At 39.2% G+C, this 15,720-nt stretch overlaps 1 protein-coding gene across 4 annotated transcripts in view; it reads left to right on the top strand.

Moving 5' to 3' along the window:
• The window catches only part of CARMIL1 (capping protein regulator and myosin 1 linker 1), a 188,145-nt gene that overhangs the window by 136,780 nt on the left and 35,645 nt on the right, over nt 1–15,720 (top strand). For all 4 annotated transcript variants that reach the window (XM_059479812.1, XM_059479797.1, XM_059479821.1 and 1 more), the window contains exons 25-29: nt 284–412; nt 665–796; nt 4,967–5,142; nt 7,126–7,213; nt 9,874–10,023. In XM_059479812.1, coding sequence (XP_059335795.1) covers nt 284–412; nt 665–796; nt 4,967–5,142; nt 7,126–7,213; nt 9,874–10,023 — 675 coding nt within the window. The remainder of the gene's footprint in view (nt 1–283; nt 413–664; nt 797–4,966; nt 5,143–7,125; nt 7,214–9,873; nt 10,024–15,720) is intronic.

The raw sequence follows: 15,720 nt of genomic DNA, 5'->3' as shown, positions 1-15,720 counted from the left end.
GTTATCCTGGAGGTTTCTGTGGGGGAAATATTCCACAGCATTTATTTTTCCTGATGGTCAAGTTTTATTTATTTTGCAATGCTTAGGGGTGTCTTTATGAGATGTAGTTCTTTCCTTCTATAGTATCGACATACTGCCAAGGTTTTGTCATGCCTTTCCAGGTTGTTATATTGTCACTGCAAATCTTATCATGCTGCTATTGATTTTCTACCTGGACTGGATTAAGGTTGTGTTTGACCGACGTCCTGATGTTTTATCTTTTGTATTCCTTTTGTTCAAGTAGATGATTGACAGAATATGTGTAAAAGTGCAAGATCATCTCAACTCTTTAAGAAACTGCGGTGTGGATGCTGTACAGGAGGATGTCAAATGTGCGGAACGGCTGATGCGGGATGCTAAGAACTCCAAAACAGTAAGCCTTTCCCAGCATGCTGGCAGTGCTGAGAGCAGTTCTGTGTGTGCTTGCAGCTTTTCTGGTTTTAGGCAGTGAAAATAATAATATGTGTCACAAAAGAGTATTTCCTTCTGATGACCAACTATAGCGAGTATTTGAAGTCATAATTCTAATTTATGAAGACTTTGTTTCAGCCAAAGAAATTTCCTGCTGTTTGTCCTGAAGACAGTGATGAGCGTGTTTTCTGAGGATACTCTTCCTGTCTTACAGCTCTTACCAAATCTGTATCACCTCGGTGGAGCTTCTTGGGCAGGAGCAAATGGTGCACTCTCCAATCCAATCCAAGAGACACTTGAATCCATGGCTGGAGAAGTCACAAGGGTAGTGGACGAGCAACTTAAGGTCTGTGGATAGATATGTTACCATCTCTCACATGCAGAAATAACTAAATCTGAGGTTTTCTGTTGCTAAATGCAACACTTGATTTTTCTTCTCAGTAGATTTGTTTGTAAGCTAGCTGTCTTTCCATTATTAGTTTCTTATAACTGTGGGCCATGTAATTTGGATTTTTATTCCCAGTTGGAATAAAATAAAAAGTTGCCTGTATGTTTTCAGTGGGCAGAGGGAGCATATACTGTTTATTATCATCTTTTCTCAGCTGCTAGAAGGGGAAGACTGATCAATTGCTCCTTCGGCCTTTTGTAAAGGCATTTCTCAAGCACCCTAAGAAACCTCATGCCCTGGAGGAAAGTGCTTGGTAGTTAAGGAGTCCTAGTAGAGTGAAAGCTGCTGTTTTATAGGCTCCATGGCAAATTTTTTTTCCTCAGTGGTCACTTTTGAACCTTATGCAGGATTTCCACTTTACTGCTTGATTTGGGTAAGTTGTAGGTATTGAGAGTGCCCAATACCTACAAGTGGTACAGGCAGCTTTACATGAAATCATCTCAGAAATTGCCTGCCAAACCTCAACTCTTGAAACAGATGTTATTGATCTGTCAGTGTTCTCACCTGTGTGCTCAGCCAGCTCCTGCTTAGAAACTTGCATCTTCAGTTATGTTTGCTCTTCCTGTGCAACAAGCAAAGAGCCATCCATACAGCATGTGCACAGGTATCAGTCCTGGAAGAAGACAAGGTGGAAAAATTTTAATAACAGTAGGGATCTGTATGGAAGCTGATGAATTTAAAAATCTGGCTCTGGGGCAGCTCAGATCAACTTCTGTTTGTGACCAAGCTGCTTTGTCTGTGTATTTAAACACTTTACAACCTTCATCTTCAGATTCTTTGATCCTTCAACTGAAACATGAAAATGCTTCAGTCAGTGGAAATATAATGAAGAACAATAATAATGCCATATTACTAATTACTTTTTTGAAATTAAAAAGTTAATGAGGAGGAAAATAGTGCTCTATTTTTAGTATGTTTCTCCCTTTCCCCATAATATGAAATACAGTGAGAATTTCTGCAGACATGATTTATCCATAAGATTCTTCCCAGTGGAACCTCTGGGGTATTACTGGGACAAGAGTAGTCAGGTCAGCCCTTCATGCTGGGCTTACGCACTTAAATAAGTTCATCTTGGAGAGTCTTATAGAGGGTGGAAAAAAAAACCTCTTCAGCATTTGAAATGTTCCTGAATTAATGTGTTTTCCATTTACACTTTTACGCATTTACAACAAAAGGCACTTTAGCTCAACCATTCTAACTCTTACATTTACATTTGATCTGTGTGGCATTCACATTTAAGTGGCTTACAAAAAACTATAAAGTCATAATGCTCTTTGTATACTCCAACACTCATTTTTATTAATTTTCACTTAAGGTGGAAGGATTTTCTTTTAAGTCCTATGCATGGAGGAAGAACTGATGAACATGGATTAGAATTATTTTTTCCCCCCAGTTGTTTAGATCAATTCAAAACATTGTAAGCAGTTTATTATTTGTAAAAATAGATAAGGGAGCTCACATAAAGACAATTCTTTTTGTAATTGTTGGGGGGAAAAAAATCCTGTGTGCTGTAAGAGGAGTTTTGATTTTTTGTTTCCATAGCAACTGGAGTGTGATTCTAAAAAGAAGTTTGGAAATTGGTTATAGGCAATGAACATATTTTAAGTAAATAAGATTTTTTTTTTCTTTTTTTTTTTAACTAAAGGAAAGGAAGAGGGGTGAGAAAAGGAGTTAGAGTAAGAAAAAACAATATATTGGAATGAGTTGAGTTGACCAGAGGAGAAATTATAGCAAGACCCTTGCCTTTTTCTTCTCCTGCTGGTGTCACTGTGGACACACAGTACCTGGAGATGTGTTATTCAGTCAGTAAAAGCCCAAGGGAAAATAAGCAAGACAAGTGGAACTTTACAAAAACAATTGTTTTGTAATGACAGAAGTGCTCAAAATAGTCTTCCTAAATTTTGTCCTGGAGCAAAGGACAAAAATGGATCACCTGTTCCATTGTTTTATTTTGATATCATCATTCTTCAGTCCTTTTCCTCACTGTATCTTTCCCCTGAATGCTAAGATTCTTTAATTGTGGGTAGTAATTTGTTCTTTTCTTTCACCTGGTGACTGGTACTTGCAGCCCTGTAACTGAAATGTGTGCACTTTCACAGTCAATATTGGTAACTATGGCATTCCATCAGTGAAAGATTTGGGCATGGAATTAGGAGGTGAGGAAAGGTTTCTGTAGATACCTTCTATAGATAATGGTCATGTGAAATCAACAGCTAAAATCCACCAGTAAAGAAATTGTGTTGAGCTGCGCAATTGAAGATAAGATCCAAACTCTGTTTGACTTAAATTGCAAATTCTCTCAGTTTTTTTGAGTAAAAATTGATTTTGGAAAATTCAGAAAAGATCTAGTTTTTCCTGCTATGCCTTCTCACAGCATTTTTTCACATGATCCATTTTGAAAGACCCTGCTTAGACTGCAATTGTAATTCAGCATAGCAAGTCTATCACTTTTATGATTGTGATTCATCAGTAACTCTTGAGAGGCCAGGCAATTTTTTCACAATAAACTACACAATTGCACCAATGAATAGATGCTATGGAAAAAATGGATGTGTCAGGAACTCTCATTAGTAGTTTACTTGGCTCTGTGTTCTCTAACATTCAAGTTCTTCATCCCCCATGGGGATATGGCCATAGAGGCTTGAAAGTCTCTTCATTAGTCATGCTGCCCCAGAATCTGCTCGAGGACTGAAGGAGGGAGTGTAGGAAGAGTTATTAAAGGGCATCTTGAGAACCCAGCAACAAGATATATTATTAGCCATAATGGCAGTTTTCCCTTGTAACTCTAAATCAAATGCTGCAAAGATTGGATGTTCCTGTACACTGTGGCCGCTTCGTGTTGCTTTGTTGGTTTTTTCCAGACTGTAAAAGCTACAGACTGAAAGATGCTGCTTTGAATCACTGAAATTTTTATGCAGCAATGGTGGTTTTTTTTTTTTTGCTCATTGTCTGCATAAGGAAATTACTAGTTATGGTAGGGCTGTGCAAAGAGAAAAAAGCTCTGATACAATGGAGTTGAATTTGCAGTCACTCACTTGTGCTACGGGGTTGAGAAGAAAAAGGAAATCACTAGCATTTTCAAGGAGTGCAGTTCTTGTTTTTGTACAATTTACAAATGCCTAGGTAAGATCTAGGCTTACCATTCCACAGAAATGTTGTTTCTTTTATTATTTGTAAGTACCTTTTTCTGTTTGCTTCACAACCCTCACTCTTATCAGAGACAAGTAGGCCCATTTCAGTAAACTGGACTCTGGCCTGTTCCTTGGTTTTTTTCCCACCCTCTTTTGGATTTTTCCTGTGTGGGTGGCCATGCACTGCAACAGGCTGCCTGAAGAGGGTGTGAAGTCTCCCCCACTGGAGATACTCGAAAACTGCACACAATTCTGTGCCATGTGCTGTAGGGAAACCTGGAGCAGGGAGGTTGGCCTAGGTGATGTTCAGTGGTCCCTTCCAAGCTTTCACCCATTCTGTGGTTCTGTGTGAATAAAAATTGTTGGCTATATCTAAAGTTTGCTGTAGATTTACGTGTACATAAATGAGAGCCATATAATAAAGGTTTGCATGCCAACTGCAGATCTTGCTTGTAGCTGCTTCTTAATATGCAGCTGGTATATTCCAGCCATCTACAGCCTGCTGAGTTCTCAGGATCTCTCTTCCTCATTTACTGATGCTTCTTACAAATTGGCAGGTCTGGAGCACTGATGAAAATTGGTGATTCAGGGCACAGTTTAGAGGGAAGGCAGCTGCAGCAGAGCATCCACTGCAGTGGTGGGTGCACAAGGGAAGCTAATTTGTTCTGACAGTTCAACACACAGAGATGTAAATGTTTCATATTTGAAAAGGCAAACAAGTGCAGTCGCGGGTCATTTTCAGAACAAGTGTTTTGATTCTCAAAGCTATATTTTGTAAAATGTCTTATATTGCAGCTGGATGCAAAATAGATTGGAAAGCAGAAGAATTGTAAAAAATACGAGTCTAAAAGTGTCATATTTGACAGAATAATGCTGTCGCCTCCCAGCTGAAGTGAATGCCAGTATCTGATGTTGTTTTTTGCTTACTATGCTGCAGACACTCCTTGAGTCTATGGTGGATGCAGCAGAAAACCTCTGCCCAAATGTAATGAAGAAAGCTCGCATCCGGGAGGACCTCATTGAGGCCAGCACTGAGAAGATTTCCATCCCACGCACTTTTGTAAAAAATGTCCTCTTGGAGCAGTCTGGAATTGATATCCTCAATAAAATTAGGTACTTTAGGACGCTAATCTAACAAAATTGGAATTTGGATTTTGGGTTGTGTGTTTGTGTAGTAGAAGAATTTTGGAATGCTTTTGTGACTCACAAGGAAGTATATTGTGGCATTCAAAGAGCAGGAAATTGTCCTGCAGGTCTGGGAACTTAGATTCATATATTTGGAATCTCTAGGGATGTTAACTAAGATCATGAATTCATATGCTCTCTTATTTAGTGAAAGATTTGGTTTGTGGTATGCAAATAACACTTTCATGACTAATACTTTTAAAAAAAACCTGTATTTTCTCACTTAACACTGGATTAATGTAATAGAAGGAAATTACACTATTTACTTTGAGTGGTAATGGTGCTTTGTCTGTTGTTACATTTGGTCTTGTCCTATAGCTGGAGCAATCACTTTAAGACTTTGTGTGGGAGCTGTGCACAGCAGACAGACGTACTTAAAAAATGGAAACTTGGATATTCAAACCACAAACCTGGAGCAGAAACCATTACCCTAAATAACTCTTAGTTTGTCCTGTAATAAAAAAAAGAAAAATAGTGGCTTTTACCTTTACCTTTTATTGCTTTTTTTTTTCCATACTGAATGTATATCAGAGAATATATTTGCACAGTATAATGTGGTTAACCTGTACTTAAACCTTTTCAGTTCCTTTCTGCCTGATGCTTGAAAAGCATGACATTTTGCATTGAGATGCTAATATCTTTGAGGAGGAAAGAAACAGTTTTGCGGAGTACAGCAAAATAGTCAGGAAAAGGTTTTAAAGACTTTAGTTATACCTTCAGAGTGCTTAAAATGGTTCAGGGAGTAAGTTTTCTTCACTTCAGTCCTATCAAATTAATCTTGGCCCCAGGACAATAATACTGCCTCTTCTACTTGTAGAAGCTGGAGCTGTCAGTGAGATGAGGGTGTCACACTGTGATCTGTCCTGCCTTATATTATTTGAAATTAATTTTGGTAGCTGAGGGAGATTCCTTCACTCCCATTCTCTTCCCACTGTGGCTTGGCCACCATTTTACCTCCCTATGAATTGCATTGCCTTTCCAATGAATTCCTTACCTTTTTCTCCAGGCTCTCTGCAGCAGTAATTCTAGCCCCAGACAGAAATAGCTTTGTTAATCCAATACAGCTCAGGCTACATATACAAACCATAAACCAAAATCATGTCACTTGCTGGCAAATGCCAGTTGAAAGAGTTGGTGTTGAAAGCAGAGGCAGCAGAGGTGGAGCTTTGGGCTGTAGCTCAGGCAGTCGTGCATGTTGGCTCCACATCAGCTGCCCTCCACAGTCAGAGTATTTGGTGCTGTCACCAAAGATGAGACCCCAAGGGAGCTATTCAAGGTACATATTTCCTTGAGAGGGAGTTACTAGGGCAACCTAAGCTCAGTGTGCAGGGTGGTGATGTTCCACATATGTCTGTGCAGTGGAAAAATGGCTGACAAGAAGTTCTTGAGACAGAAAGTGGTTACCTAGAGCAAAAGAGGAAGCAAATTTCTGAAGGCATTGGCTGAAGAAACAGCATTTTACACATTGTACGCTTATCCTTACCAGCTGATCAACACAAAAAATAATTGAGGAAAGGAATGGATTGTAGTTGTTCAGTGGAGTAGCGTTCTATAGGCAGCACTGTCCTAATCCCATTCATCTAGGATGTGTGTTTGTCTGATTTTAGTGGTGAAGTATTCCTTTGAGTTTCATTTCTTATTTTTATTCAGCTCTCTTACCCAGATGTTTTCATTTCATCTCATGGGAAACTGTGAGAAGCAGGTTAAATATGGTACAGAGGCTCCTGTGTTTATTGTGTGATTCATGAGTTTATTTCTGAAACCTGCAGTCATGTATCCTGACACCCTCTAATGTTTTACTTCAAATAAAATGACAGCACAGTGGATAATCATCACACTGTTGAATGTGTAATAAAGACGAAAATCTCCAGCGTGAATTAAGAAGTTCTCTCATTTCTAATCCTCATACAGTGAAGTAAAGCTGACAGTGGCTTCTTTCCTGTCTGACCGAGTTGTAGATGAAATCCTGGATGCACTTTCCCATTGCCACCACAAACTGGTGAGTTTTTTCTTGGTTGATATCTAATATGTCAGATCTCAACAATGCCATTTATATTTATAACTTGTTCAGTTTCTCCTTTGACAGCTCTATTTTGAAATCAGTCTTATTTCTGTTGACATACTGATGTCTTTTGAAATATAATTCTGGGACTCTTGCCTCTTTGCTGTAAGAAAGATGTAACCTTGGCAGAGACTGTGTTATATACTTGTCCTATTATCTTTTGAGCTGATGTCAGATCTAGAACTAAAAATGCCATCAGAATGCAGTATTGAGTTGTTAGTTAAGAGCAGTCCTAGTATTTATCAAGGTGAGAGTATAAGGCTTGGTTGCTCATGAAATGAGAGGTAAGATTTCATTCTTTAGAGTTCTTCAGGTACTGCTGGGACCTTGTTCCCTGAATGAGTATGTTTTGAGGTTACCTCAGAAATGGAGGTATCAAGTTTGAAGAGAAATGAGTCTGAAGGTAGGAGGGGAGGCCCTCTTACTTGAAGGTCCTGAGCTGTTGGGAGGCACAAATATTTATTATAGAGGTGTACTTGCCTCATCAAGAGTAGAAGAAATAAACAACTGTGTATCCACAGAAAAATTTTTTTGCTTCTAATGCAATGAGGCTTTGTAAGGACAATCCAGAACTCTTTTTTTAAGGAACTTAGTGGGTGGTTGTTCTGATTAAAGTTGCTCTTCAGTTCTAATTGAAATTTCTCTGGCTTCAATTTGCAGTCATGATTTTTTTCTCAAGATGTTTTTTCACCAAGATAAGGGAACTATATATTCTCTTTATTTCCTCTCTGTGAAAGTCCTCACATGCATAAAACAAATCACTCTTTCTGCCCCCCCTCCCCCCTTTTTTTTAATGGGAGACTGAGTTACTTGAGCATGCATCTTGGTAATACAGAGCAGCATTGTGTAAAGGTACAACCTCTGGTATCTGGAGCTATGCATTAGCAGCCTGCTGTGGGAGAGACCACATGAATGAGCTCCAGTTTGTCCTGGAGGAGGCTCAGCTGGAATGAGTGGTGACTGGGCTGTGTCTGTCCAGTGGTATTGCACAACCTGGACATGCCCAGGTTCCTGCACAGTACATCATTTTCTCCAGCCTTTGAGTCACTCCACTGAAAATCCTCTGCAATTTTTCCAGCTTTTAAGAAGGCACTTTTAAAACTGTGGTTTCCAGAACCATACAGACTATTTAAGTGTTTACAGGAATGAAATTGTTTTTCTCCTGATATTCCTTATTCCGTTGCATTTACATAGTCAATAATATAAGAATTCGTTCCTTTTGTCAGAGTTTCAGTGGCAGCTTAATTTTAGGACAAGGTTTGCTCGACCTCCCTCCCACTAAAGGCTTCTGGATACTTGTTGCTTTTCAGGATTGTGGAATTGGCTAATTGTCAGTGCTCTTGGTTTCTAAGGAATGACTGTGCATTTTAGGTTGGGCTGATTTGCTTTGTGATCCATTTTGGCTACATGACTAAAATATCCCTTTCACCATTTAACTCTGCTGTGTTTCTGTTAGCTCTAGGTTGAGATGGTATAGCACTGATGAGAACCTTGAGGAATACTGATCTCAAAAATGCTGCTAGAGAAACTCCTGACTAATTTGACACTGTTAATCTTCAACTGACAGCTGCAATCTGAAAGCTGGCAGCTAGTTCTTCGTACAGCAAAGATTAAATGCACTGATGCAGTTCTCAGCCAGCTCCTTAAATTGGAGTGTCATGTTCTACTAATTCAGCCACCCACAGATGTCTGTGTTTGTTGCATTGGCATAGTAGTAGTGTTTGAGGCAACTTTGAAAAATAAACCTTGTTTGACAAGACCTCAGTTTTCCTAATGAGACAATGATTAGCATTAATTATTATTGCAGCTATTTTAGTATGCTTGAAGATAAATTCATAGCAGCTCTCCAGTTGCTTTTCCTAAGTAGGCACCATACTAAATGCGCTATAATTAACTTAGGTCATCTGTTGACCTTTTTTGATAGTTAACTAAACAGCAATCCACTGGTTGTGCTGCGTTGTGCTGATGTGAAGCAGTGGACTATTGTTCTTCTTAGCTGCGTCTTTGAAGACTTCTGTGACCAACTGATTTGGGACAGATGATCTTCAAATATTTGCTTTTAGCAGATGTTTGTTTAATATTCTCTTCAGTTATCAAAAGAACTAGAAAGTACTTCATTATTTTCATGACATCATGAGCCCACTCCATCCCAAATACAACCCAGGGTGGTTTCTGTAACATTCTCTGTGGTCCTAGTGGCAGTTTTTGTTATGCAGGTCTAAAAACAGACTTTACTCTTGTTACAGCTTTTCCCTATCTATTTCTTCAGTGAAACAGAACAGAGGTATTTAAAACTGTGGGCTTTTTGTGAATAGCAGATTATAACATTTTTGGTCACTGAATAATTATGAAAATTATACTGGCTGATATTGTACATGTCTTTGTTAATTTAAAAAGGATTCAAGAAAAAGCTTCCTCTCCACACTTCTATTTCCTTTATATGACAAACCCAGTGTGAGGACTCACCAACATAACTGAGCTTTCCTTTTGTGCTTGGTCTTCCAGGATTTCTGATCGCTGAAATTCTGTAAACTTTCTGGTTGGGTTCTCTTTGTTTTTTTTAAGTTTGACTGGTGTGTTCCTGTCGTTGTCTCCAGGCTGACCATTTGACCAGACGTGGCAAGCCACTTCCACAGCAGGAATCACTGGAGATTGAGTTAGCTGAAGAAAAGCCCACTAAACGCTCCATGATCACGGTGGAGGAGTTGACAGAGATAGAGCGTTTGGAGGATCTGGACACTTGTATGGTAAGACACATCTTGTAATGGTAATTCCACATCTTGTGTGCTTAACCACACAGGTAACGATGGAAGATGCTTTTCAGAATATAATTTAGCAAATTTGTGGTATCAGGAAACTGAAGTTAGGAATTAGCTTCTAAAAAAAGTAAATGTTAGCGTGGAAGATTTTTCCTGAACTGCATCTTGTTGTTCAGCAGAAGAAAAGCTTTTCCCTTTTCTTCACTTCTTTCCTCGTGCCTGTTCAGGGGCCTTTCCCTTGCATACACAGCTAGTGCAGTAAACACCTCTTTCGTGGGGCACAGTCTCACAGAGCTTCAGCTGAGGTAATAAGTTGGGCCATGCTATCCTTTGACAACATGTTGCTTTCTGCCTTTGTCTTTCTTAAAATTAGGTTTCTTTCACCTATGACAAAAAATATTTCTGCCTGAAAGTTATGTTACTGACCATGAACAGAAGTTGATTTATGTGTGACTTTATTATAAAGATGGCTCTGCGCCATATCATCATCCTTACAAGATGTGAACCCACATGATTGCAAATATAACTGTTCTCAATCTCAAATTCCCCTCCACCCAGCTCAGTCTGTTGGGGAGCTTTACTGTGGACAGGAATTTTAGGATGTGTTTCTCTACTACAAATTAGTCAGTCTAATAGGTGGTCACTCCTGCAAGGGATGAGCTTTCTTCTCTACCTTCCTACCTGATTCCTTGGCCATGTGCTTTCACCAGAAGCTAAGATGGCAGAAAAACTGATTGCAGCTTTTTGTAGAAGGTTTGTTGATTCATCTCCCTGAATAATTGTACTGCAGTCAGCACAGGAGAAGGAGCAGCAGGGCTGCTGCTGTCTCCAGCAGCTGTTGGTCTCATTTATCTGTAAAACAAAAGCACACATTCATTGCAAATACCACCTTAAAATAGGTTCTCTACCTTCCAAATCTCCTGTTTCACTGAGAGCTGGTTTGAGGCAATATTTGTCTGAGCATCACAAATCCCTGTGAGGTTTGTGGTGTTGATTACATCATCTCATTCATCACTGGTACTATCACGTTCCAGAGGCTTTCTGTGGCCAACATTCAGTAATCATTTTGAGCCCTAGATCCTATGGGAGAGAGATCCCAGTAAAATATGTGGCATCTAAACACTGTACCTGTAAGTTAGTTTTTGCATGCTGGCTTCATATATAGAAAACTAAACTAAAGGCTTGTTTTGACACCCCACACTCTGCCTTTAAATTTATTCTTGTAGCCTGTTTGGATAGCTAAACTGGAAATGTAAAAAATAGCTTCTGTCTTTATCTCATATCACCATGGTTATATGACAGCATCATATCACTCCACTGTTATCCTTCACTTTGGCCATATTAAAATAATGGAAATGTGATGCTGCTTACACTCTCTAAAAAATGCATTAGATGCTAACTGTACTTATCTTCAGAGGTGTTTATATGTCTTCATTCACCCTCATCTTGCACAGAGATTCAAATACCTTTGTGACCCAGATTCTCATCAGTATCTAATTTCTGAAGAGAATGAAGCATCAAATAAGCATGAGACAGTAATCTTAGTCAGTGCTAAGTAATTCATTTATTAAAAACTGTAATCCATATTTGGGAGCTGCTTTTTGCATCCTGACTGCAAATGATGTTGCTTGCTGCTGTAAAAATACACAGATAAATAGATGAATTAATAGAACAGTTTGGGTCAGAAGGGACATGAAAGATCATGTTCTGTGGGCAGGGACATCTTCTATTAGACCTGGTTGCTCAGAGCATAATCCAGTTTGGCCTTGGACACTTTCAGGGACAGGGCATCCACAGCTTCTCTGGGCAACCTGTTCCAGTGCCTCATCACTCGCACAGTGAAGATTTTCTTCCTAATATTCTTACCAAAATACACCCTCTTTCAGTTGAAGACATTTATCCTTTTTTCTATCACTACATGCCCTTGTAGAAAGTCCTGCCTTTTTGTAGGTCTCCTTTAGGTACTGTTGTAAGGTCTCCTTGGAGCCCTCACTTCTCCAGGCTGAACAACCCCAGCTCATTCAACCTGTCTTCATAGGGGAGGTGCTCCAGCCCTCTGATCATCCTCATGGCCTCATCTGGACTCATTCCAGCAGGTCCATGTCCTTAAATTGGGGGCCTCAGAGCTGGAACACAGCCCTCCTGGTGGATTCTCACAGGATAAGAGTAGAGGGACTGAATCCCCTCCCTCACTCTGCTGTCCACTCTGCTTTTGGTACAGCCCAGGATACAATTGGCTTTCTGGGATGTGACTGCACATTGTCAGATCTTGTTGAGCTTCGCATTCATGAACACCCCCAGGTCCTTCTCCTCAGGGCTGCTCTCAGTCCAGTCTCTGCCCAGCCTGTGTTTGTGCTTAGGATTGCCCCAACCCACGTGCAGGACTTAGCACTTGGCTTTGTTGAGCTTTGACATTGACACAATGACACAGCTCCACAAGGCTGAGCAATACAGGGATTTTTACTGAGCTAGTGTTTGCACTGAGTTTCTTGCAACTAAAAGCACTCTAAGAATGCATCTTCTGTGTGGAGTTAGTAACTTCAAAGAGAGCACTTTCCAAGTGATTCATTTTAGCCATGGGAAAATCCTACAGAGTTCAGATATTCTCTTGATAAACATAACCTTATTTGTGGCAGCTTTTAAGTGTCCCACAGGTATTTGTGTGGAAACAAGGAACCCTCTGTAAGGGGCATCAAAGAATGCTTTATGAGCTGATCAGTGCAGGACACAGATACGTTGCTGAGGGATTTTGCTAGAAAGAGAAGCATATGGTTTTATGAACTATAATTGGGAACCTAATTTATTTTGAATATTTTGAATCTTAAATGCAAAATAGATGTTTATTAATTACTTCCAAAGTGGCATTAGTCCAGGACTCTGCCTTGCTTGGTCATTGGAAATCCTTAAGCAGATCTTAGCCTTTTGATTAAATGCACCTGGCATTAGTGTGCTAGGCAAAGCTCAAGCCTGAAACCTTGAATTGCAGCTTGGTATTGTGCTTGTTTGGGAGCCTAATCTCCTATAGCCAAAAGTATTTGGAAAGTAAGATAAGGCTGATTATGTTACTGGGATGCCAGAGAAAACTCGCCTATCCTAAGCCCAGCCTTGCTCCAGCTGGCTGTCAAGATGTTTTGGGAAGAGATTTTGGTCATGAAGGTGAGGCACTGAGCTTGGATCACCTTTTGGGGGAAGCTGTTTCTCATTTGCAAAACAGAACTTGTTTTGCAAACCCCCATTATCTTCATCAATTCTTTGTTCTTGTTTTCTTCAGCAAGGCTATTTATGATCAGTATTTTGTCTGGGGTAAACCATACAGCCTCGTGTTGTTATTTACCAGCTTTCCTTGAAGCTAGATTTCAACAATGTGGGGGAACACTGGGTCTGGATTCACATTTGACTATGGTTGTAGGTAGATTGTATATCACTGAAGCTATATGAATGACTGGGAGTGAGGTGCATGTATTGGTAATAAAATGTTTATGAGCTATTTTTTTAAATGTGTGGATTAAAAGCCGAATACAGAAAATTTTGAAATGCTTTGAGTGGCAGCAAAGGGATCTGAAACCTCCATTGCTGGTGATAGAGGGAACAAACAGGCACTATTTCAGAGCCTGCCCACCTATTCTCAACCAGAGTGGATGTGGCTGGGAGGATTTCCCTGACAGAGAAGAAATTTAGATACGTATAAACAACACAGACAAGACAGAATGAAATATCACAAATGGACTCACAAAATGCATCACTGAAAAATAGGCTCTTAGATGTTATTGCTAGTATTTTCTGTTGTGGGAATTAGGATTTCCTAAATAGCAAACTCTGCATTAACATTTATTAGCTTCAGTTTAGGGTAAATTTCTTATCCAGCCTTTAACAGCGGCCTGAGAGCCCATAATATGAAAGACTTGTCAGTCATGCCAGTATTTGCCAGTCTGTTAAATGAGTTGTGAGTAACACTGGGAGCAATTGAGTGGTCCAGCATAGGATGAGATTGCTGGAACATTACACATCCAAGAGTTTCTGATCTCCCTGGGCTGCACTACAGTAAATTGATGCTTCCCTAATCTACAGCTGTCTTAGTTGTCTACATTTGATTAGAACTGCACTGATGGTAATGAGTCATTAGATAAAAGTTGTTTGCAACTAAGATGGAAAGAAAAATCTTTATGCAGAAAATGACTTGCTTTTCTCAGATGAAAGGAAAACCCATGGCCTGCTTTTCAGAGCTTAGACTCAATCATGAATTAAGTTCATAAAATAGTATGGTTTGTGTGTATATGATGCGTGTGACACAAATTCAACTCATGCATGCATTTTAAAACTACCTTTAAATAATGCACCTTTTTTTCACTGAGACTGAATATTGTGTGTCCTGGTATGTGTGATCATGTAGGTAGGTACTATCTGATTTTGATTTGCATAATGCTTCTAGTTGTCATGTGCATTAGTACTTTGCACAAGTAAGAAGAACTAAATAATGCTCATTCCCCACCAAAAGATAGTGGAGCATCTTTATCAGATTGTGTTTAACAGTTATTTTCTTAAGTCTTTTTTTTATTTGAATATTATTTTGGCTTCTAAAGTACTAAATAGAGCTCAATAGAGTTGAGACACTATTTAAAGATGTTTTGAGAGAAACAGCTTTTCTTTTACTAACAATCCATGTACCCATCTTTTTAAAATATCTCTTTCAGCAATATAACTTTATTACTATAGGTAGTAATGAGCATACAGCCAGGATAAGTATTGTTTTTAGAGCAAAGTAGAGGTTATTTATTTTATGAAGAGGTATGATTGGAAGTTGTTTGAAACATGTAAAGCAATTGTAGGTTGCAGTACAGAAGTTTGCCTGTAACTCTTCTTTAAAGCATTTCAGTGAAAGATTGAAACACTTGGATGGTAAATTGTGTTTGAAAAAATGCTAGTGGCTAATGGGACAGGACTGCCTGTGATGAATATTGAGTACTAGCCATTTTTCATCTATTTCTAATTTTAACCACAGAAATTGTTCTGTGATTTCAATGAAGGAAAGTTTAAAAAAAAAATCTCATTAGCAATATATTAAAGTTCTTTATTGAACAATATATTTAACCTGTAGAGTAGAGAAGAAAATTTGCAGAAATAGCAGAACACTTGTAGATTGGTGGTGTATGTTTTTCCTGGCTAGCCATTGTCAAAGATTAGCAGATGAGTCCTGTATTCACATGAAAATTTATGACCTTGTGTGTTCTGAATGACAAGGTGTGTATGGACCTCAGTGTTTTCAGAGAAAAGGAAAAAATGGCACTCACCAAGAATAAAATTATTGAAAACAAACAAACATGACAAAAGGACCACGCCAAACTCATAAAGCACCACCTGTAAGCTTTTCTCCCCTGGCCCACCCCCAACCCTGCCCCTCTTCCCATCAACGCAAATTTGAATTAAAACAACAGAAACCTCTTCAGTTGCTTTCACTGGCAGAAGGAGGGGATCATGGTGCACACTCAGGAACATGTGCACTGCTGCTGTAAGAAGGAAAACCAAAGCACAGATTCTCTGGTATGCCCTGACTTACTACCACATCTGATTCCTACTGCTCTCTATTTACCTGCAACAGAATTGTCTCAAGCATAGACTCAGCTTTTTGGATGAAAGACTGAACACCTCCTGCAAATAAACCCAGTTTCCTGTTGGACTCTATATTCT

This window comes from Ammospiza nelsoni, chromosome 1, assembly GCF_027579445.1.
Source record: "Ammospiza nelsoni isolate bAmmNel1 chromosome 1, bAmmNel1.pri, whole genome shotgun sequence".
Classification (NCBI taxonomy): Eukaryota; Metazoa; Chordata; class Aves; order Passeriformes; family Passerellidae; genus Ammospiza; species Ammospiza nelsoni.
Note: the sequence above shows the minus strand (reverse complement) of the source record. Positions and strands in the feature narration are given on the sequence as shown.